This window comes from Oncorhynchus keta, chromosome 5 (genome assembly GCF_023373465.1).
Source record: "Oncorhynchus keta strain PuntledgeMale-10-30-2019 chromosome 5, Oket_V2, whole genome shotgun sequence".
Lineage (NCBI taxonomy): Eukaryota > Metazoa > Chordata > Actinopteri > Salmoniformes > Salmonidae > Oncorhynchus > Oncorhynchus keta.
The window spans coordinates 5031160-5056473 of NC_068425.1; the positions used below are offsets into that span (position 1 = coordinate 5031160).

The 25314-nt window shown below is 42.4% G+C and overlaps 1 protein-coding gene across 1 annotated transcript; it reads right to left on the reverse strand.

Annotated features, from left to right (window-relative positions):
* Nucleotides 1-7051: 7051 nt before the first annotated feature.
* On the reverse strand, nt 7052-19870 carry LOC118384361 (membrane-spanning 4-domains subfamily A member 4A-like). The gene is made up of 7 exons (XM_052518562.1): nt 19589-19870; nt 19368-19484; nt 18876-18932; nt 18419-18580; nt 17997-18119; nt 11658-11747; nt 7052-7537 (listed from the first exon to the last, which is right to left on the reverse strand). Exons 1-7 carry the CDS (start codon nt 19757-19759, stop codon nt 7442-7444), a joined length of 816 nt encoding a protein of 271 aa, XP_052374522.1. The 5' UTR covers nt 19760-19870; the 3' UTR covers nt 7052-7441.
* Nucleotides 19871-25314: the final 5444 nt, after the last annotated feature.

A 25314-nucleotide genomic window follows, 5' to 3' on the forward strand; every position in this document is an offset into this window, starting at 1 on the left:
CTCACCCCATTAAATATGAGTAGGTGGTAGGCTCTGTGTGTCTGTGGTTGCTGCATCATCTGTTCATTTGAATAACTTCCTCATTGCTGAGCGACCCTTAGTTCCTTCTTGTCTTATCTTCCCATCTTGGGCTTGAAGTTTTTGTCTATTGAACACAGGCTATAAAAGAAACTCATACATTTATTTTGTTATGTGCTGTAGAGGCAACCATTTTCAAGGTGTCGTATATAATAAAGTAATTAATTTAACCAAATACTTTAATACATCCTGAATTAAAGCAGAAGTAGGTGAAATAACCAGAAAAACGGTATATTAGTGAATGTTAAATTATTGGTGAAAAGGCATTAGATAAGCATGATAAACAGAACAAAGCTTTGTAAAGTGGAGTCTATATAAATGCTGCGATATCATGTGAACATAAGGTCTTCGTGTCTATTCCTGCACCCCTCTCTTCCTCTCATCTCCCCTCTCACTCTCATCTTCCTCTCCTCATCTCACTTCCTGTTCTCCCCTCTCATCCTCTCCTCTTTCTTCCATGGTTTTTAGAGTTTTGTGTTTTAAAAGTTTTAGAAACATCTCAAGGATGATCAATGGAAACATGATGCACCCGAGCTCAATTTCGAGTCTCATAGAAAAGGGTCTGAGTACTTAAGCATATAAGGTATATCTGTTTAATACTAAATTAGCAAAAATGTTTTTTTTTTAAACAGCTTTCACTACTGTTATTATGGGGTGAGCAAAACAAATATTTTGTCAATTTTAGAATAAGGATGTAAAGTAACAAAATGTGTAAAAAGTGAAGTGAATACTTTCCAAATGCATTGTATCTGGTCTAAAAAGGAAGCAATATACAATCATGAGAATCCACTTTTGTAGACAATATACTGACGCACAGACAGTGCATTGTGCAAACAAAACATCCCTCACAATATCAACTGGAATTACTTGGGGCTATTACAGAACTTAGTGTTGAAAACAAATATTTGATTGGGAAGAGACTGTCACTGGCAAACATTATATAGTATCTTCTCCTCATCAAGAAAAGCACATCATCAGCTCATTATAGTACACAAAGTAAAGCAAAACAATTAAATTATTCCAACATTGCCTAAAACGATGAATACGATATCAATGAGATAGACCTGTATAAGCAACATAACAATTGAGATATACAAACTATTGCATAGGGGAATGATGAGCGGATAAGAGGCGAGCCATAATATCCTTTAAGACATTAATGAGTGAGTCGTCGATATACTGTAACTATTTGTTCAGCACTTTTTAAATGTACAACAGAATTCAGAACATGGGCCGTTCTTTCATTATTCTCCCTGTACACCAGGTCAGAAATGTAGGACGAATAACGGGGGCATATAAGCAGACAATGAAGGCTCTTACAATATTCAATAGGTGACATATCTCAAAAACAAGCTCTTGGTTACATATGCATCACCTAGTCAGAACAGTAAGCTAAGTTCTAGCTAGATAGCCAGTTATCTAACATTAGTTTATTTTTTGGTTTATGGATACCGTTTTATCTGTTTGACAACTGCTAACCAAAATATACTTTTAACAGACTATAATTAGCTAGTATCCCTGTTTGTCAAGAAACATGTGCTTAATTTTTTTTTAGTGGTTGCTATGTTAGCTAGCTAATGTTAGCTGTCCAGGCAGCCGGTTTCATCAAATTCTTTGGGTGAGACACATGGGCTACTAACAGCTTACTACACAACATACACTTACTACTACTTTCTTAGCTACAGTATACAGTTGAAGTCAGAAGTTTACATACACCTTAGCCAAATACATTTAAACTCAAAATTCCCTGTCTTAGGTCAGATAGGATCACCACTTTATTTTAAGAATGTGAAATGTCAGAATAACAGCAGAGAGAATTATTTATTTCAGCGTTTACTTCTTTCATCAGATTCCCAGTGGGTCAGAAGTTTACATACACTAAATTCGTATTTGGTAGCATTGCCTTTAAATTGTTTTACTTGGGTTAAATGTTTCGGGTAGCCTTCCACAAGCTTCCAAAAATTAAGTTGGGTGAATTTTGGCCCATTCCTCCTCACAGAGCTGGTGTAACTGAGTCAGGTTTGTAGGCCTCCTTGCTCACACACACCTGTTCAGTTCTGGCCAAACATTTTCTATGGGATTGAGGTCAGGGCTTTGTGATGGTCACTCCAATACGTTGACTTTGTTGTCCTTAAGCCATTTTGCCACAACTCTGGAAGTGTGCTTGGGGTCATTGTCCATTTGGAAGACCCATTTGCACCAGTCACTCCTGCAGTAAAGCACCCCCACAACACGATGCTGCAACCCCCGTGCTTCACGGTTGGGATGGTGTTCTTCGGCTTGCAAGCCTCCCCCTTTTTCCTCCAAATATAACGATGGTCATAATGGCCAAAGAGTTCAATTTTTGTTTCATCAGACCAGAGGACATTTCTCCAAAAAGTATGGTCTTTGTCCCCATGTGCAGTTGCAAACCGTAGACTGGCTTTCTTATGGCGTTTTTTGAGCAGTGTCTTCCTCCTTGCTAAGCGGACTTTCAGGTTATGTCGATATAGGACTCGTTTTACTGTGGATATAGATACTTTTGTACCTGTTTCCTCCAGCATCTTCACAAGGTCCTTTACTGTTGTTCTGGGATTGAGTTGCACTTTTCATACCAAAGTACGTTCATCTCAGAACGCTTCTCCTTCCTGAGTGGTATGACAGCTGCGTGATCCCATGGTGTTTAAACTTGTGTACCATTGTTTGTACAGATGAATGTGGTACCTTCAGACATTTGGAAATAGCTCCCAAGGATGTACCAGTCTTGTGGAGGTCTACAATTTTTTTCTGAGGTCTTGGCTCATTTCTTTTGATTTTCCTAATGATGTCAAGCAAAGAAGCAATGAGTTTGAATGTAGGCCTTGAAATACATCCACAGGTACACCTCTAATTGACTCAAATTATTTCAATTAGCCTATCAGAAGCCTCTAAAGCCATGACATAATTTTCAGGAATTTTCCAAGCTGTTTGAAGGCACAGTCAATTTGGTGTATGCAAAATTACTTGTGTCATGCACAATGTAGATGTCCTAACCAACTAACCATTTAACAAACTGTAGTTTGTAAACAGTTTGTTAACAAGAAATTTGTGGAGGTTTTGAAAAATGAGTTTTTATGACTCCAACCTAAGTGTATGTAAACCTGCGACTTCAACTGTACATTTCTACCCAGCATATTACAACTTATTACAATCCATTTTTGGACTCATCTTGTTGTGCTGTGCTCACTTGAAAAGCAATGTGGCACGGAGGTCCTTCTTGCGGGCAAATTTTGTCATCAAAGTCTGTCATTCTCTGGATTTATGGTTCTTTCATGACAACTGGGAATTCTGGAAAAAAACAAGGTTGATTCATGATGACGTCAGTGATCTTCAGCTCATAGCTCTAGAAAAAGGCCCGAGATACGGATTTACAATTCAAATCAAAAATAGAATCAAATCAAATGTATTGGTCACATACACATGGTTAGCAGATGTTATAACGAAATGCTTGTGCTTCTATATCCAACAGTGCAGCAATATCTAACAAGTAATATCTATCAATTCCACAACAAATACCTAAAACACACAAATCTAAGTAAAGGAGTGGGCTGAGAACGCACCCTTGTGGGGCCCTGGTGTTGAGAACAACTGACCACCTGGGGGCGGCCTGTCGGGAAGTCCAGGACCCAATTGCACAGGGCGGGGTTGAGACCCAGGGTCTCAAGCGTAATGATGATCTTGGAGGGTACTATGGTGTTGAATGCTGAGCTATAGTCAATGAACAGCATTCTTACATAGGTACATATGAGCCCACAGTCCTTGTTTGCTGGACGAGTCGGTGGCGCTGTGTTATCTTCAAAGCGGGCAAAGAACATGTTTAGCTTGTCTGGCAGCAAGATTTTATTTTCCTTTTTGTAGTCCGTGATTGACTCTAAACACTGCCACATACGTCTCATGTCTGAGCCGTTGAATTGAGACTCCACTTTGTCTCGATATTGACGATTTACCTGTTTGGTTGCCTTGTGGAGGGAACAACTACTCTGTTTGTATTCTGCTATATTCCCAGTCACCTTGCCATGGTTAAATGTGGTGCTTCGTGCTTTCAGTTTTGCGCGAATGCTGCCATCTATCCATGTTTTCTTGTTAGGGTAAGTTTTAATAGTCATCGTGTGTACAACATCTCCTACACACTTCTTGATGAAATCAGTAACCATCTCAGTGTACACGTCAATATTATTCTAGGAAGCTACCCGGAACATATTCTCGTCAGCGTGATCGAAACAATCTTGAAGCGTGGATTCCGATTGGTCAGACCAGTTGAATAGTCCATAGCTTGGGCGCTTCCTGTTTGAGTTCATGCCTATAGGAAGGGAGAAGCAAAATGGAGTTGTGGTCAGATTTGCCGAAAGGAGGGCGGGGGCTGGCCTTGTATGCATCCCGGAAGTTAGATTAGCAGTGGTCCAGTGCCAGAGCTACAGTCAATATGCTGTTTTTCCCCCGAGGTCCCAGATATCCTGAACCCACTGAAGTCAAGTTTTTGCAGTTCCGAGTTAACTGTTGTTTTGAGCGAGGCACACGTCACGCTTCATTGACAGCATGGCCAATGTTGAATGTTTATTATTTTAAACTTGGAAAAGAGACCCTTAATCCCAGATTTGGTTCCACACAGCCACTCCACTGAATAGCAGGCTAGAGATTGCTTTGCAATGCTTGCAGTTAGCCACGGACTCCTTCCAAGCTACTCATTGTTCAATTTGCAATTTCCAACTGGTTGTGTAATTTTTATATCCAATGGCCGATGAGCACCGATAAATTTAAGATATAATTTATCTTCATATGACAAGGATTAAAAATATTTGCCAGTAGATTGCCGACTTGATTCATGATGACTGCTAGCTAAGATTTTGAAAGTATGATTTTTACATGATCAGCCCATTTAATGCTACTGTAGATATAACATAGTTTGACATCCTTTTATCAGTGGCCAATGACCTTGAGCCTTCTTGGATGGGCACTTCTAGTGTAACTCTATGGCAGAACCCAAGGGGCTTGACTTTTCAAACTATACCCTTAGCCTTGGCAGTGACGTTGTGTCCCCATGAGTGACAGAACACTGAGCTAATCACGGTGCAAACTGGAGAACATTACCAAAACCTGAGCTCTGTATTTTTCCCGATGGCTGCCTCACCACCACAGAAAGCATTGCGTTTAGGTGGCTGGAGTCTAACAATTTTCCAGGCCTTCCTGATTTGGGATGGGGTCGTCCGACATGATTGTATTGAAGTGCTTTTGAAGTCTGAACAATTCTTCATTATAATGTCAGTTAGCTTGCTTAACATTGACACTATGTCAAAAAACGTATTTGTTGTAATCTTTTGGTTGAAAGTGGGTAAAAGATCAGTGGAGAAACATCTCAACTCGGGGAAAAACAACATTTCATCATTTTATCAGAGTTTGCCATTTGTAATTCCGACTTGGAGGGTCATGCAAGCGGAATTTCTAGGAGGTTCCGATATCTCTGACGCAGCATAAGGCGATGGGTCAGGTCATAGGTTAGGTTTAAAGGTAGATTCAGCGAGATGGCGTAGATGCACAAAGTAAACAGTTATAGCACAGGAGGTTGGTGGCACCTTAATTGGTGAGGAAGGGCTTGTGGTAATGGCTGGAGCGGAATAGGTGGAATGGTCTCTATGTTTTTGATGCTATTCCATTTGCTCCGTTCCGGGAAGTTATTGTGAGTCATCCTCCCCCTCAGCAGCCTCCACTGAGTTGTATTGGGTACATTTCCGCAACTACCAGTAGTGAAGGCGAGACTAAACTTCACCACTCTTTTGATCCGGAAGCTACCACTTTGAAGCAGCGTGAAGGACACCTGTGCACATGCTCGGATACTCTGTGTGACTGTGAGAACAACGTCTTGCGTCTCATCTCAACCTACGGTGCTGCAACATCACGGGTAGTCAAACTTGAAATTAGTGTGATCTGCCAGGTTCAGAAGCTTGAAAACTCCATTTGAAAAAAAAGCTTGAAAACCCCATTCGATTTTTACCCAAAATGTGGAGAGAAAAACCTAGAACTGAACATAAATCATGACGTTTGTTTTGGAGTCAATGATAATTGTTCCAGTATAGTTTCAGTATTTTAAATGGTTTGAATGATAGGGCAACATTTTGATTTCTGCCTAAATAGACATACCAAAACCTTATTATTTTTTCATGAGATGGCCATAAACAAACTGATAATGTTGCATAATTTTAGAAAGGTCTGGAACTCACCTTTCTGGTCATTTAAAAAAATAAATTGCTGAGATGTATTCCCTTTTAAGGGAACAAGCTCAAGTACCCTACCCTTCAAAAGTTTACCTACAAAAGCATCCCGGAGTCGCCTCGTCACTGTTGACATTGAGGCTGGTGTTTTGCGGCAACTATTTAATGAAGCTGCCAGTTGTGGACTTGTGAGACGTCTGTTTCTCAAACTAGACACGCTAATGTACTTGTCCTCTTGCTCAGTTGTGCACCCAGGCCTCCCACTCCTCTTTCTATTCTGGTTAGAACCAGTTTGCACTGTTCTGTGAAGGGAGTAGTACACAGCGTTGTCAGATTCTCTTTATCTAATAGTTGACTTAGGTTGAAGATCTGATAACATTCGGTATAACAATATGCAAAAATAGGAAAATCAGAAAGGCGGCAAATGCTTTTTCACAGCACTGTAGAAGCAACTGTCATTTTTCATACTTTGGTCATCATACTTTGGTTTCTTAAAAGATCATAACATTTCATGAAACACATGGTTTTGACTGTTCATGAACTTTAATGTTGCACACACTCAAGATAGAAATAATATAGGCTAATGCCCAATGTAAACATCCAATATCCATTTTCAGACCCTTCAACCACTTCTCCAAAAATATACACATTTATTTAGGTGTAGCATAGTTTAAAGATCAATATTTACCCGAAATATGAATGTCATTAATTACATTGTATGGAAGATAAAAGTGACTTCAAACAAAAAACAAAATTCTGTCAGTTTTATTGTTTCAAGACATTAAGTTAAATATGCATTTGTGTGTTATTAAAAATGATGCATCATCATATTCTGTCATATAGCAGTGGTTGAATTTAGTTGATAAATCAGCTATACTTTTATATAAGAAATTATGATTAAATTATATCAATTAAAGAAAGATAGAAATGACAAAAACATGAGGTTATAAAATCAATCATATAGTAACCTGAAAATTATACTGAAACATTGCATTACAATACACTATCAATATTTAACCGTCAAATTATTCAGATCAGTAATGTGCTGCTAACCATTGCCTGGCTCGTATCAGAAAAATAGGCCTAGAGAACACAATTTCGACAAGAAAAAGAACAATGTATTCACAGAAGCCCAATTCTCAAGGGATGACAGCAGTGTATTGAGGAGGCAGGTGGTTCTGTTGAAACCCTGTACCCATACCGTCTCCCTCCGGACCCTTTGTGTAGTTCCCAGTCTGTAGAAACAACACAGTACATAATAGGACATATATTACCTTAAAATGTTAAACTGTTGGATATTGTAACTCTGTAAGATCACATTGCAAACCAGCATAATCTGATTAGCATCCTCCCACACCATCCTTTCTGGGTACCAGATGGCACTGCAGTGGATAGCAGACATTTTACGGGCTACTGACCAATTCTGCTATTTTGTGTGTTTTATTACTTTATGTTGATGGTATCTTTTGCTATACATAATGTCTCCGTCATCATTTCCTATGACCCGAAAACAGCTTCTGGACATCAGAACAAAGATCACTAACCTGGAATTGGATGGCAATTTCTACTTCAACAAGTCGGCAGCTCTGGACGTTCTGCCTACTCCAGACTAGGCCCCGGGACTCAAAAGAGGAAGTGACGGCACAAGAGAAGCAAAACGAGCCGGCATCCTGACAAGACTATGTTGGCAAGCGAATAAACCGCCCCTAACCTCTGTTCTATATCTGGCCATAACTCTATCCTTCGATTCCTGCTTACAAGCAAGAACTCAAACAGGAAGTACCAGTGAAGAGCTTTATACAAAAGTGGTCCGATGAAGCGGATGCTAAGCTACAAAACGATTTTGCTAACACAGACTGGAATATGTTCCGGAATTCATCGATACAATTGAGGAGTATATCACATCAGTTACCGGCTTCATTAATAAGTGCATTGACAACGTTGTCCCCACAGTGACTGTACGTACATATACCAACCAGAAGCCATGGATTACAGGCAACATCCATACTGAGCTAAAGGCTACAGCTACCGCTTTCAAGGAGTGGGACACTAATCTGGACGCTTTTAAGAAATCCCGCTACCACCTCCTCAAGTCATCAAACAGGCAAACCATCAATACAGGACTGAGATTTAATCTTTTTACGCTCTGCAGGGTTTGTAAACTATCATGGACAACAAAGGGAAACCCAGCTGCAAGCTGCCCAGTGGCGCAAGCCTACAAGATTAGCTAAATGTCTTCTATGCTCGCTTCAAGTCAAGAAACACTGAGCCATGTATAAGAACACCAGCTATTCCAGACAACTGTAAGTAAGACCTTTTAAACAGGTTAACATTCAAAGATGGATTCTCAGACGGATTGAAAGGGTGCATAGTCAGAGCATGTGTTGACTAGCTGGCAAGTGTCTTCAATTACATTTTCAACCTCTCCCTGACTCAGTCTGTAATACCTACATACCTTGAAGCAGACCACCATAGTCCCTGTGCCCAAGAACATCAAGATAACCTGTCTAAATGAATATTGCCCCTTAGCACTCATATCTGTAACCATGAAATGCTTTGAAAAGCAGACCATGCCTCAAATTAACACCATCATCCCAGACCCACTCCAATTTGCATACCATCCCAATAGATGACGCAATCTCTATTCAACACCATAGTGCACTACAATCTCAGGTCGCTGGGACTGAACACCTCCCTCTGCAACTTGATATTGGAATTCCAGACGGGCCGCCCCAGGTGGTGACAGTAGTGAACAACACATCCACCATGCTTACTCTCAACACGGGGCCCCTCAGGGGTGTGTACTTAGTCCCCTCCTGTACTCCCTGTTCACCCACAACTGCGTGGCCACGCACAACTCCGACACAACGGTGGTAGGCCTGATCAATGACAACGATGAAACAGCCAATAAGTAGAAGATCAGTGACCTGTAAGGATCTCTATAACAGCTGGTGGTAGAAGAAGGCCTTCAATATATTCAGACTGCAGACACCCAGGTCATAAACTGTTCTCTCTGTTACCACATGGCAAGCGGTACGGATGCACCATGTCTGGAACCAACAGGACCCTGAACGGCTTCAACCCCCAAGCCATAAGACTGCTAAATAGTTAACCAAATAGCTACCCGAACTATCTGCATTGACCCCCCTTTTCACAAAATCTTTTGACTTATCACATACGCTGCTACTTCTTATTATCTATTGTGTTGCCTAGTTACTTTACCCCTACCTATATGCACATATGTACCTCAATTACCTCGTACCCCTGAATATCAACTCTTTGCAGGGTACTGGTACCCCGTGTATATAGCCATGTTATCATTACTCATTGTGTATTTATTCCTCATTTTATTATTTTTCTAAACTTTTTCTATTTTTCTCTCTGCATTGCTGGGAAGGACCCGTAAATAAGCATTTCACTGTGAGTCTACACCTGTTGTTTACGAAGCATGTATCAAATTAGATTTGATTCTGTCCCTAACACTAAAAATACAAAATGAATAATATAATATAAAATGTTTTAATTCAACATAAACTAAATTAAAACTAACAATATAGTTCTGAAAACTAACTGACACTAAATTCAAAATAAACATTGAAAACGTAATTTAAAACTTAAAAGCGATATAATATCATTGCAAGGATGTGATGATCATGCAATATTGACACTCTACAGGCTCAACCCAGTAAGTAATCAGTTTAAGTCATAGATACTGAGCATGTGTTCTGTTGCTTTTTTGTTAACATCTCTTTATTGTAGAATATGTATCAGAGTGCAACCCAAACGTATGCTAATAGCGCACGACCTTGGCCCAGTATACTATATAGGGTATAGGTCATAAGTAGAGCACTATATTTTGGGAATAGGGTGCCATTTGGGACATACCTTTACAGTAGCTAACCACCTGAATTAATAACTACTGCCTAGTTTAAGAGACAATTTAAGCCATTTAATAAACTAGTACAACCATTTCAGTAATGGGAACAAAAAAATAATAATCTAAATGATTGGATTAGATTAGAAAATGTGTTATGATATTCATCTTTGTGTAGCACAAGATGAATAAATCACTCAATGTACATGCAAAAACACAGATATTTAACCAAATGCAATAGAGCATGCTGGGAAAAAAAATCATAACTTTAAAAAAATGGTTGTGTGGGAGAAGTGTGACTTCTCATTTAGTTTTGAGTCAGTACCACATAAATATTTTAATAATAATGTAAGGACCGACGCTGGAGTCGAGAAGCAGATACGGGGTGTGGTGTCAAACATTTAATGAGGAACAGACAAGGAACAAGACAGGAACAGCGTCAGCACACAGGTAACAAAACAACATACAAACAATGTGAAAACAGGAAACAGAGCTGGGGGAAAGACAGATATAGGGAAGGAAAAAACACAGGTGAAAGGTTTCTTTGTTTCCTTACGAGTTTCCATTAGCTCAGAACGTGCAATGCAAAACACCTCCGTGGGAATCTGTGTTAAAACGGCGCAGAGTAAGTGTGTCTTTTGAATTTGTAAAATCATTTTGGGGCGATATGAAAGTAGAATTTCCAAAACCCTATTGCACGCAGTGATTATTAACGATAAGACAGAGAATCGGGAAAGTTTAACACGTTGGCCCTGCTGTGGTCAATTGTTCAAGTGAGAACGCTATGGCTCTATGGGCTTGGGTTCTCAAGAGCTAAGGTTAAGTTTGGTTAAAATTATAAAGTCACAAATGTCAAAAATCACTAGGGGCAATTCGCTCAGTTGAAAATTGTTGTGTTTTAGTAACTTTTATTAGCAGATGGATCTGTGACTGTTTAAGGTGATGGAAAAGTGCTCGAATGATGTATATAAACCCTGGATTGTAAATTAGCCATTGAGAGCTTTGAAGTTTAGCTTACACAATATAATATGAAAGTATGCATTAAGGTGTCTGTAATAGAATAAACATGTCAAAAATGTAGACATTAATAAATGCATTTCGAGAGCTTACAAAATCTTCTTTACATTGGAGGAGGAGTGCCAAGATGGCTGTGCGGGGGCTTCAATACAGCAACCCCTGTCAGTCATACAGGGTTTAAACACATTGGTTCTATCACGTGCAACTACGTCAATTATTTGAATTGGACGATGCTTTAACTTCAACTCAAACGTTTTCTAATGTTCACAAGTACGGACCCACAGAATCTCATGCAGTGACCAATGTTTTGGTGATTACACAATTTGAAATTAAAGTTTTCGCAGTGGAAAGGTAAAAAATTACCCCAGAAACTCAGTTACTACAACACTGGTGAGATCTTTTTAATTCAAATTTTAGATAACGATATGGTGACCCTGCAGTTCAACCTCCAAAAGATGTCATACCTCGTAGTTGATCTGAGGAGGGTAAGGTGCGTTGCCTGGAGTCACGCTGCCATGAGGTACCGGTATTTGATTCCCAATGATGAACACTTGCTAAAAGACAGACATGTCAATTTTAAGTCCATTTCTAGTAATTCATTATTGAATATACAGGTGTCATGACTGCTCAGTGCTCTTACAGTTGCCAGAACATACTTTTGTATATAGAGTGTATGTGGACACCCCTTCAAATGAGTGGATTCGGCTATTTCAGCCATACCCCTTGCTGTCAGGTGTATAAAATCGAGCACCCAGCCATGCAATCTCCATAGACAAACATTGGCAGTGAAATGGCCTTACTGAAGAGCTCAGTGACTTTCAACGTGGCACCCTCATAGGATGCCATCTTTTCAACAAGTCTGTTCATCAAATTTCTGCCCTCCAAGAGCTTCCCCGGTCAACTGTAGGTACTGCTATTGTGAAGAGGAAACGTCTATGAGCAACAACGGCTCAGCCACGAAGTGGTAGGCCATACAAGCCAAGTACTGTCATCGGTTGCAACACTAACCACGTGTTTCAAACTGCCTCTGGAAGAAATATCAGCTCAAGAACTGTTCGTCGCGAGCTTCATGAAATGGTTTCTATGGCCAGGCAGCCTCACACAAGCCTAAGATCACCATTCGCAATGTTAAGGGTCGGTACCCGCCCGAATGCATTGTGCCAACTGCAAAGTTTGTTGGAGGAGGAATAATGGTCTTAGACTGTTTACTATGGTTTGGGGAAATCTTAACGCTAGAGCATACAATGACATTCTAGAAGATTCTGTGCTTCCGACTTGTTGGCAACAGTTTGGCCAAGGCCCTTTCCTGTTTCAGCAAGACAATGCCCCCATGCACAAAGCAAAATCCATACAGAAATGGCTTGTCGAGATCGGTGTGGAAGAACTTGACTGGCCTACACAGAGCCCTGACCTCATCCCCATCGAACACCTTTGGGATGAAATAGTACTCGGACTGTGAGCCAGGCATATTCGCCCAACAGCAGTGCCCGACCTCACTAATGCTCGTGGCTGAATGGAAGCAAGTCCCCGCAGCAATGTTCCAGCATCTAGTGGAAAGCCTTCCAGGAATAGTGGAGGCTGTTATAGCAGCAAAGCAGGGACCAACTTCATATTAATGCCCGTAATTTTGGAATGAGATGTTCAACTAGAAGTTGTCCACATACTTTTTGTGTGCACTTAACTTTGCTTTATTTTTATAATGTTTTCAATATAGTAAGACTTACAATGGGGTCTGAAATTATTGACACACTTGATATAGATGAGTAAAAATGACTGTATAAAAATACTGAGATATAATGTATGCTCAAAACAATGGAAAAATTATATTATTTATAGTAATACAATTGCAAAGTGAAAGAGATACTTTTTTCTCTCAAAAAGGTAGTGGTTAACATGATTGACACCCCTGTTTCCAATACCTTTCAACATCTCACCTTGCGAGGATAACGACACTGAGCCTTTTTCTAAAATGTCCTGGTACTGGGTGTCATGACATTTTGCTTGGGAAAATCTAAGATTTCTTTAGAGCCAATGTCACCAGGTGAGTGAATGGTAGCAAATAGACTTGTTCTTTACGCGCCTCAAACTTAGCAATGGTGGTTACCTTGAATGACTGTAGTAATCCTGTGTATCTTGTTTGGCATTCATTGCTTTTTCTTGCATTGATTTGATTGCGGTAGAAGCTGTAAGCTCTCTCACCATACACACACACACACACACACACACACACACACACACACACACACACACACACACACACACACACACACACACACACACACACACACACACACACACACACACACACACACACACACCATACTTTCAAACACCTGTGTCTTTATAGATCACCTGATGTGTGTTTACCACCACCATTTGTCTGCCCCTAGTGGTCGGGAGTATAATAACCTGAATAACACCATAAGCTACACCCAAATTGTCTCCAACACACCGGCCCTAATGGCGAACAACAATTACCCAATAAAGTGAAATGTGACTGAATCTTCCTTCATTTCTTCTGTGGGTCAAAGTTCTTCACAGGTCCCTCTGTACCCTCTTGGAGTAGCAAGATCTTGGTAACAGGTCTGTCCAGTTCTTCTGTTCTGGTTTTAAGTCTCACAGACCGGACCAGACCCTTCTTGTCACGTTAGGTTTCCAACACCTTTCCCATCAGCCACGACCCTCTCGGTGACCAGCTCAATATACGACCCCTTATGCTTTCTTTTACGTTTATTCCATCTCCAAAACTGTTGCTACAACATCTGGGAAAACGACATACCCCAATCTCCCTCACAGCAATGGTAATTATGGATGGCGAATTTGGCAAAAGTGGCATAGCTCAAGGTGAAGAGGTGCATCAAGCCCGAAGACTTTGGAAAGTTAGAGCATGCAGAATTGCATCAGTTGACATTCAGCATGGTTATGGAACTGTATCTTACTTAATGTTTTTTTTTTATAAAGAAACAAGTACAGTACCAGTCAAAAGTTTGGACACACCTACTTAATCAAGGGTTTTTCTTTATTTTTTACTATTTTCTACATTGTAGAATAATAGTGAAAACATCAAAACTATGAAATAACACATATGGAATCATGTGGTAACCAAAAAAGTGTTAAACAAATCAAAATATGTTTTAGATTTTAGTTTCTTCAAAGTAGCCACCATTTACTTCGATGACTGTATTGCACACTCTTGGCATACTCTCAACCAGCTTCACCTGGAATGCTTTTCAAACAGTCTTGAAGGAGCTGAGTGCTGAGCACTTGTAGGCTGCTTTTCCTTCACTCTGCGGTCCAACAACTCCCAAACCATCTCAATTGGGGTGAGGTCGGGTGACTGTGGGAGCCAGGTCATCTGATGCAGGTTTCAAGACTAGTCATTCAACTGAGACGGCTCTTCTCTGTATCACGGAGGCGCTCCGCACTGCTAAAGCTAACTCTCTCTCCTCTGCTCTCATCCTTCTAGACCTATCGGCTGCCTTCGATACTGTGAACCATCAGATCCTCCTCTCCACCCTCTCCGAGTTGGGCATCTCCGGCGCGGCCCACGCTTGGATTGCGTCCTACCTGACAGGTCGCTCCTACCAGGTGGCGTGGCGAGAATCTATCTCCTCACCACGCGCTCTCACCACTGGTGTCCCCCAGGGCTCTGTTCTAGGCCCTCTCCTATTCTCGCTATACACCAAGTCACTTGGCTCTGTCATAACCTCACATGGTCTCTCCTATCATTGCTATGCAGACGACACACAATTAATCTTCTCCTTTCCCCCTTCTGATGACCAGGTGGCGAATCACATCTCTGCATGTCTGGCAGACATATCAGTGTGGATGACGGATCACCACCTCAAGTTGAACCTCGGCAAGACGGAGCTGCTCTTCCTCCCGGGGGAAGGACTGCCCGTTCCATGATCTCGCCATCACGGTTGACAACTCCATTGTGTCCTCCTCCCAGAGCGCTAAGAACCTTGGCGTGATCCTGGACAACACCCTGTCGTTCTCAACTAACATCAAGGCGGTGGCCCGTTCCTGTAGGTTCATGCTCTACAACATCCGCAGAGTACGACCCTGCCTCACACAGGAAGCGGCGCAGGTCCTAATCCAGGCACTTGTCATCTCCCGTCTGGATTACTGCAACTCGCTGTTGGCTGGGCTCCCTGCCTGTGCCATTAAACCCCTACAACTCATCCAGAACGCCGCAGCCCGTCTGGTGTTCAACCTTCCCAAGTTCTCTCACGTCACCCCGCTCCTCCGCTCTCTCCACTGGCTTCCAGTTGAAGCTCGCATCCGCTACAAGACCATGGTGCTTGCCTACGGAGCTGTGAGGGGAACGGCACCTCAGTACCTCCAGGCTCTGATCAGGCCCTATACCCAAACAAGGGCACTGCGTTCATCCACCTCTGGCCTGCTCGCCTCCCTACCACTGAGGAAGTACAGTTCCCGCTCAGCCCAGTCAAAACTGTTTGCTGCTCTGGCTCCCCAATGGTGGAACACACTCCCTCACGACGCCAGGACAGCGGAGTCAATCACCACCTTCCGGAGACACCTGAAACCCCACCTCTTTAAGGAATACCTAGGATAGGATAAAGTAATCCTTCTCACCCCCCTTAAAAGATTTAGATGCACTATTGTAAAGTGGCTGTTCCACTGGATGTCATAAGGTGAATGCACCAATTTGTAAGTCGCTCTGGATAAGAGCGTCTGCTAAATGACTTAAATGTAAATGTAAATGTAATGCAGCACTCCATCACTCTCCTTCTTGGACTAATAGCCCTTACACAGCCTGGAGGTGTGTTGGATCATTTTCCTGTTGAAATCCAAATGATAGTCCCACTAAGCACAAACCAGATGGGATGCCGTATCGCTGCAGAATGCTGTGGTAGCCATGCTGGTTAAGTGTGCCTTGAATTCTAAGTAAATCACAGACAGTGTCTCACAAAGACACAGCGGTTGCAACCAAAAATCTAACATTTGGACTCATCAGACCAAAGGACACATTTCCACCTGTCTAATGTCCTTTGCTCATGTTTCTTGGCCCAAGCAAGTCTCTTCTTAGTATTTGTGTCCTTTAGTAGTGGTTTCTTTGCGGCAATTTGACCATGAAGGCCTTATTCTCACAGTCTCCTCTTAGCAGTTTATGTTGAGATGTGTCTGTTACTTGAACTCTGAAGCATTTATTTTGGCTGCAATTTGTGTGGCTGGTAACTCTAATGAACTGTGCTACGATGCGGCAGAGGATATGAGAGCCAGTTTCATCGTAGCGCTTGATGGTTTTTGTGACTGCGCTTGAAGAAACTTTCAAAGTTCTAGAAATGTTCCGCATTGACTGGCCTTCATGTCTTAAAGTAATGATGGACTGTCGGTTCTCTTTGCTTATTTGAGCTGTTCTTGCCATAATATGGACTTGGTCTTTTACCAAATTGGACTATCTTCTGTATACCAACCCTACCTTGTCACGACACAACAGGTTGTCTCAAACACATTAAGAAGGAAAGAAATTCCACAAATTAACTTTTAACAAGGCACACCTGTTAATTGAAATTCATTTCAGTTGACTACCTCATGAAGCTGGCTGAGAGAATGCCAAGCGTGTGCAAAGCTGTCATCAAGGCAAAGGGTGGCTACTTCAAAGAATCTTAAAATATTATATATATTTTGATTGGTTGAACACTTTTTTTGGTTATTACATGATTCCAAATGTGTTATTTCATACAATGTAGAAAATAGTAAAAAGAAAAGAAAAAACCTGAAATGAGTCGGTGTCCAAACTTTTGACTGGTACTGTGCATCTTACTGTTCATGCTGGGAAACGAGAGAGTTGCTCCCATGAATCAGAAAGCCTTCCTAGGCTTGAGCTCATGGCCTCTGTGTTGGCGGGAAATTATCTTAACAACAGCAAGAACCGTGAGCTCTCTCACCATCCACACACACGCCATATGTTCAAACACCTGTGTCTTTATAAATCACCTGGTGTGATAACCACCACCATTTGTCTTCCCCTAGTGGTCGGTAGTGTAATTGCTCAAAAAATACCATAATGTAAGATACGCCCAAATTGGCTCTTACACTGGGTAAAGTTCATGATGCATTTGACCTTAACAAGGGGCCCAGGACCAGTGGAAGTTAATTAGCCCCATAACATCAAAGATCCACTACCATATTTTACAGTATGTATGGTGTTATTTTCTGCTGTTGCGTTCTCATTTCGATGCCAAACTCACCACTGGTGTGTGTGTGGTCAATGAGCTATTTTCATGTCATCCAACAAATGTAAACGCCTGGAGTTTAACTAAACAGCATTGGCACTTGGATTGAACACTGTGATTTGGTCAGATGACATGAACATAGAGCTCTTTCGCCACACACACCAGTGGTGGGTCTGGTGTTGAAATAAGAATACATTAAGCAGGAAACAACCGCATAAAATAAGTGCAGACGAAGGATATCAATGATCTGGATGGATTCTGTACGGATGAATGGTCTAAGATCCCTGCCAAAGGGGTCTCCAAATCATAAAACATTTTAGAAAATGTGTCAGTGCTGTTATCCTTGCACAGTGATTTATTGAAAACAGGGGTGTCATTAATATTGACCCATACCTGTTTGAAATGTAAAAAAATATTACTTGTTAAGATTAAACTCTTTCTCTGAGCAATTGTATTAATACACATTTTTGGGCGCATACAATGTATCTCAGTATTGTATTATTTTATTTGAAACAGTCGCTTTTGCTCTTTTTATCAAGGGTGTCAATAAGTTCGGACCACACTGTATACGGAACTAGAAATCTATGTCCAAAGACTCACCTCAGGGGTGGAACGGCAACACAGGCAGACAGCTCTGCAGGCGAATGACGAGACACAGATGGACACTATGAACTCCAGCATGGAGAAAACAGCCAAAACACCTGATATTCCCTGGGACCTGACCTATAGACAGAGAGGAACAGGAAACAGCAGTGAACTAGGCTACACTGCAATTTTGGAGCAATTATGTACAATTAATTAGTGTGGGCTAACAAGAAGTATAATTTAACTCAATAGCATCTAATTCACTATTTCTTGCATGTTCGAGATGTCACATATGTTACAAATGGGGTATAATTTAAACTAATAAAAAACATTAAACAGTACGTACAATAGTCTAGTAATACAATTATAGATGATAAATTCCCCTTTACCAATTTACAAATATCTCCTGACCAAAGGAATAAGCATTTGGTATATACCCAATACTGTTGACAGACATAGGATGGAGTGTTGTATGAAGGATAGCCTGGATAGTCACAGTAGTAGCGGAACAAGATCCCAGCACTGTCTAAAGAATGCAGAATGGTGCCAGTAAGAGCAGTAACCGTGGCGACAACATTCATTCCAAGGGAGCCTTTTACCTAAGGGACAGAGCAGAAAGAGGACATAGGAATGAATGATTGGTTGTGAAGAATGAAATGCAATATGAAATACAGTGTGTTGACAATCGTGATTGCAAGTCTTTATTAAAGGGGCAATTTGCAGTTGCTGAATCGCCAGTGCCCACCCCACTGCTTGTGTTGTGGGAGGAAAAATAACAGGTTGAATGAAAACATGAGGGCCTATATGTGAAGTAGATTCTATGTTTTGAAATAAAGTGGAACTTTATAAATCAAAAGCCTAAACTTTATTGAGGCAAAAATAGTTGATACTGACCAGACATTTGTTCAGTTTGTTGTCAGCAGCAACAGTTAGAGAGCCTGCAACTACATACTGAGGTGGAACAAGGAAAATATTATACAAGTCTACGTACCAAATGGCACCCTATTCTCTACATAGTACACTACAAAAGTAGTGCACTATATAGGGAGTAGGGTACCATGTGGGACAAAAATATTTCTACAGTGTGACCAAAGTTCAAAATCAAGTTTAATTCCTCCCATATAGAAGTCAACAGAAACTGAAATGCATGAGTGTATGAACGGCACAGGCCGAGCCAAATAGATATACATTGATAAAAGTCATTTGTTAAGTCATTAATTATACATTAAAGATTATATATATATATATTTTTAATTGCACATACGGTATTGTTTTTAATGCATTTCGTTTCAAAATATGACATGATTCAATTATTATGATGTTTTGTTTGCATCACGACAGACAGGAAATGCAAGAAATTATTATTAGACAGAGCAGCTCACTCACAATGATAGATCCCCAGACAAATATTCCACTAAGTACTCCAATATTGTCTACTTGTGGTCCTGCAGTCATCACGATTCCTGTCAACAGCATTATCAAACCAATCATGATCTGTATCGTCTGAGAGAGAAAAACAAGGCACGAAATATATTTTTCTCTTCTTCCAATACATTCAACCAAAAATGAAAAATCATTTTCAAATGATATAAAACATAAATTCTTACTCCCAGCGCTTTTGGATGCCCTGCCCGGAAACTTCCCAGCACTGAGGAGACCGTCTGTCCCAGACAGTGAGGAGCAGATGCGACCCCCGCGACCCCCATCCCGTTCCCATAGGGGTAGACATGGGTGATGACCACCGCCCCGTTAGTGGTGGTTGTTTGAGAGCTGGACATCTTCACAGAGGACAGAAGGATGTTTGTAGTACAGTAAGAGGTGATATGGCTGGTCAGCTGTGTATTGTTGAGCCTCCTGCAAAGTTTGAACTCTACCTGGGACTTCCAGATAATAATTTACCTGGGAATGTAATGCATAATAGGTGTGTGCATCAGCCACTAATTAGACTTTGAACACTCGCCATTAAAAATGAGTAGGTGGTAGGCTGTGTGTGTCTGTGGTTGCTGCATCATCTGTTTATTTGAATTACTTCCTCATTGCTGAGCGACCTTTAGTTCCTTCTTTATTGTCATAACTTCCCATCATGGGCTTGAAGCTCCTTGCCTATAGAACACGGGCTATAAAAGAAACTCATACACTTCCATGAAAGTTGCATGAGTTTCTTTTTCATGCGACATAGCATGGAAGTGTACACATTTATTTTGTTCTGTGCTTTATAAGTAACAATCTTCAAGGTGTAGTATAATAAAGTCATTTAACCAAATACTTTGCCCCTCTGTGGGGAGACATCCTGAATTATAGAAGAAGAAGATGAAATAACCGTAACTGTTTATGTTGAATGTTGAATTGTTGGCGAACGGACGATAGATAAGACAAACAAAAAAAGAGCTTAGTAAAGTGGAGTGTATATAAATGTTGAGATATCATGTAAACATAAGCTCTTCATGTCTATTCCTGCACCCCTCTCTTCCTCTTCTCCCCCTCTCTCTCATCTTCCTCTCTCCCTCTCTTCGTCTTTCTTCCTATTCTCCCCTCTCATCCTCTTCTCCCCTCTCTTCCTCTCCTCCTGTCTCTTCCTCTTCTCTTTCTTCCAAGGTTTTTAGAGTTTTGTGTTTTAAATGTTGAAGAAACATCTCAAGGATGATCAATGGAAACAGGAGCAGAATGTGTAAAAAGTGAAGGAGTCTGAATACTTTCCAAACGCACTGTATCTGGTCTAAAAAAAAAGGAAGGAAAATACAGTCACGAGTATCAACTGCTGTAGACAATCTTTTTGGCCTTCTTGTGACATCGGGTGCTGTAGGTGTCCTGGAGGGCTGTTTGTGAGGGTTTTAATTGATAAGCCAAATTTCTTCATCCTCCTAAGTTTCCCTCTGCTGTTATTTTGTTGAGGTTATTTTCCCTACACCACACTACGAGAGCCCTCACCTCCTCCCTGCAGGCTGTCTCGTCGTTGTTGGTCTGCAAACTTGACGATGACCACGCAGTTATGGGTGAACAGGGAGTACAGGAGTGGGCTGAGCACGCACCCTTGTGGGGCCCTGGTGTTGGGGACGACTGACAACCTGGGGGCGGCCCGTCGGGAAGTCCAGGACCCAATTGCCCAGGGAGGAGTTGAGACCCAGGGCCTCAAGCGTAATTATGAGCTTGGAGGGAACTATGGTGTTGAATGCTGAGCTATAGTCAATTAACAACATTCTTACATAGGTATTCCTCTTGTCCAGATGGGATAGGGCAGTGTGCAGTGTGATGGCGATTACATTGTCTGTGGACCTATTGAGGCAGTAAGCAAATTTAAGTGGGTCTAGGGTGACAGGTAAGGTGGAGGTGATATGATCCTTGACTAGTCTCTCAAAGAAGTGTGTGCTATGGGGTGAAAGTCATTTAGTTCAGTTACCATTGCATTCTTGGGTACAGGAACAATGGTGGCCATCTTGAAGCATGTGGGGACAGCAGACTGGGATAGGGAGAGATTGAATATGTCTGTAAACACACCAGCCAGCTGGTTTGCGAATGCTCTGAGGATGCAGCTAGGGATGCCACCTGGGCCTAGAGCCTTGAGAGGGTTAATACGTTTAAATGTCTTACGTCAGCCACGGAGAAGGAGAACCCACAGTCCTTGGTTGCTGGCCTCGTCGGTGGCGCTGTTTTTTACTTTCGAAGCGTGGCAAAGAACATGTTTAGCTTGACTGGCAGCAAGACGTCGGTGTCCGCGACGTGGTTGGTTTTCCTTTTGTAGTCCGACTGTAAACACTGCCACATATGTCTCATGTCTGAGCCATTTGGTTGCCTTGCGGAGGGAACAACTACTCTGTTTGTATTCTGCCATATTCCCTGTCACCTTGCCATGGTTAAGTGTGTTGCTTCGTGCTTTCAGTTTTGTGCAAATGCTGCCATTTATCAACGTTTTCTGGTTAGGGTAGGTTTTAATAGTAATAGTGGGTACAACATCTCCTATACACTTCTTGATTAAATCAGTAACCGTCTCAGTGAACACGTCAATATTATTCTAGGAATCTACCCGGAGAAAATCCCAGTCCTCGTGATCGAAACAATCTTGAAGTGTGGATTCCGATTGGTCAGATCAGCGTTGAATAGTCCTTAGCACGGGTGCTTCCTGTTTGAGTTCATGCCTATAGGAAGGGCGGAGCAAAATGGAGTAGTGGTCAGATTTTCCAAAAGGAGGGCGGGGGAAGGCCTTGTATGCATCCCGGAAGTTAGATTATCAGTGGTCCAGTGGTCCAGAGTGCTACAGTCAATATACTGTTAGAATTGGCTTTGCTAAAATCCCCAGCTACAATAAATGCAGCCTCAGGATAAATGGTTTCCAGTTTGCATAAAGTTCAGTGAAGTTCCTTGAGGGTCGTCGTGGTTTCAGCTTGAGGGGGGACATACACAGCTGTGACAATAACCGAAAATAATTATTTTGGGAGATTATACGGTCGGCATTTGATTGTGAGGAATTCTAGGTCAGGTGAACAAAAGGACTGGAGTTCCTGTATGTTGTTACAATTACACCATGATTCGTTAATCATGAAACATACACCCCCGCCCTTCTTCTTCCGGGAGAGATGTTTATTCCTGTCGGCGCGATGCACTGAGAATCCAGATGGCTGTACCGACTCCAACAAGATATCCCGATAGAGCATGTTACAATCCCTGATGTTCTCTGGAAAGCAACTCTTGCCCTGATCTTGTCAACTTTGTTATCTAAAGGCTGGATATTAGCAAGTAACATACTCGGAAGCGGTGGATGGTGTGTGCACCACCTAAGTCTGACTAGAAGACTGCTCCAGCTCCCTCTCCTCCGGCGGCGTTGTTTTGGGTCGTCCTCTGGAATCAGTTCAAATTCTGAGTTGGATGACCGTTCAAAACGTATTTTACCAGCCGGAGCTCGTTTTTTCCCCCCCCCCCCTGGTTCCCAGTTGTCTTGAACTCACTGAAGTCAAATTTTCGCAGTTCCGAGTTAACTGTTGTTTTGAGCGCGGCACAAATCATGCTTCATTGACAGCATGGCCAATGTTGAATGTTTATTATTTTAAACTTGGAAAAGAAACCCTTAATCCCAGATTTGGTTCCACAGAGCCACTCCACTGAATAACAGGCTAGAGATTGCTTTGCAATGTTTGCAGATAGCCACTGATTCCTTCCAAACTACTCATTGTTCAATTTGTGATTTCCAACTTGTTGTGTAATGTTTATATCCAATTGCCGATGAGCACCGATACGTTTTAGCTATAATTTCTCTTCATTATTTCTCTTTATATTACAAGGAATAATTATTTTTGCCAGTAGATTGTCGACTTGATTCATGATGATGACTGCTAGCTAAGATTTTGAAAGTATGATGTTGACATGATCAGTCCAATCAATGCTATTATACATATAACGTGATTTGACATCCTTTTATCTGTGGCCAATGACCTTGAGCCTTCTTGGATGGGCACTTCTAATGTAACTCCATGGTAGAATCCATGGGGCTTGAATTTTCAATCTCTACCCTTAGACTTGGCAGTGATGTTGTGCCCCCATGAGTGACAGAACACTGAGCTAATCACGGCACAACTAGAGAATATTACCAACACCTACGCTCCGTATATTCCTGCTGGCTGCCTCACCACCACAGAAAGCACTGAGCTAGGTTGAAACACCTACATTTTGGGTGGCTGGAGTCTTTAACAATTTTCTGGGCCTTCCTGATTTGGGATGGGGTCATCCGACATGATTGTGTTCAAGTGCTTTTGAAATCTGAACAATTCATATTCATATTAAAGTTAGCTAACTTGCTTAACATTGACAGTATGGTCAGACTAGCTATATTATTGTCACGCCCTGACCGTAGTTATCTTTGTTTTCTTTATTATTTTGGTTAGGTCTGGGTTTTTGTATTGTCTAGGTGTTTATATGTCTACTGTTGCCTGGATTTGTTCTCAATCAAAGGCGGCGGTTTATCGTTGTCTCTGATTGGAGACCATATTTAGGTAGCCACATTGGGTAGTTTGTGGGTTCTTATTCTATGTTTAGTTGCCTATCTGCACTAGCCATATTAGATTCACGGTTCGTTTTGTTGTTTTGTATAGTTTGTTCAGTTCATTAAAGAAGTGTGTACGCTTCCCACGCTGCACCTTGGTCTCCTCCATACAACAACTGTGACAGAAGAACCCACCATAAAAGGACCAAGCAGCGTGAAAAGGCGAAGCAGAGTTTGATGGAGCTAGATAGCATGGGAGGAACGGCGACGATATGAGGGTACACGGCTAGCACTGAAGCCTGAGAGGCAGCCCCAAGATGTTTTGGGGGGGGACACGAGGAGATTTCATGAGTCAGGTCGGCGACCTGAGCCAACTCCTCGTGCTTACTGTGGGGAGCGTGTTACTGGTCAGGTACCGTGTTATGCAGTGGAGCGCACGTTGTCTCCAGTGCGCTATTCTAGCAAGGTGTGCTCTATTCCAGCTCCTTGCGTTGGCCGGGCTAGAATGGGCATCCAGCCAGGAAAGAGGGTGCTGGCTCAGCGCTCCTGGTCTCCAGTATACCTCCTTGGACCAGGATATGTGCCAGAGCCCTGCATTTGCAGGGGGCGAGAATAAACATCCAGCCAGGACGGGTTGTGTCAGCTCTACACTCCAGACTCCCAGTGCACCTCCACAGTCCAGTACGTCCTGTTCCTGCTCCTCGCACTCGCCCTGAGCTGCGTGTCCCCAGTCCGGTACCACCAGTGCCAGCACCACGCACCAGGCCTTCAGTGTGCTTCCAGATTCCAGTATGTCCTGTTCCTCCTCCCCGCACTCGCCCTGAGGTGCATGTCACCAGCCCGGTACCACCAGTGCCGGCACCATGCACCAGGCCTCCAGTACGCCTCCAGGGTCCAGTACGCCATGTTCCTGCAGTGCTGCCTCGGCAGTCCAGAGCGTCCGGCGACAGTACCCAGTCCAGAGCGTCCGGCGACAGTACCCAGTCCAGAGCGTCCGGCGACAGTACCCAGTCCAGAGCGTCTGGCGACAGTTCACAGACCAGAGCTTCCGGCGACAGTTCACAGACCGGAACCTCCAATGACGGGCCACAGTCCGGAACCTCCAACGACCACAGTCCGGCCTCCACAGAACCTCCAGCGAAGCCACAGTCCGGAACCTCCAGCGGGCCACAGTCCGGAACCTCCAGCGACGGGCCACGTCCGGAACCTCCAGCGGCGGGCCACAGTCCGGAACCTCCAGCGACGGGCCACAGTCCGGCGACGGGCCACAAACCTCCAGCGGGCTACGGGCCACAGTCCGGAACCTCCAGCGACAGGGAACCTCCACAGCCACAGTCCGGAACCTCCAGCGACGGGCCACAG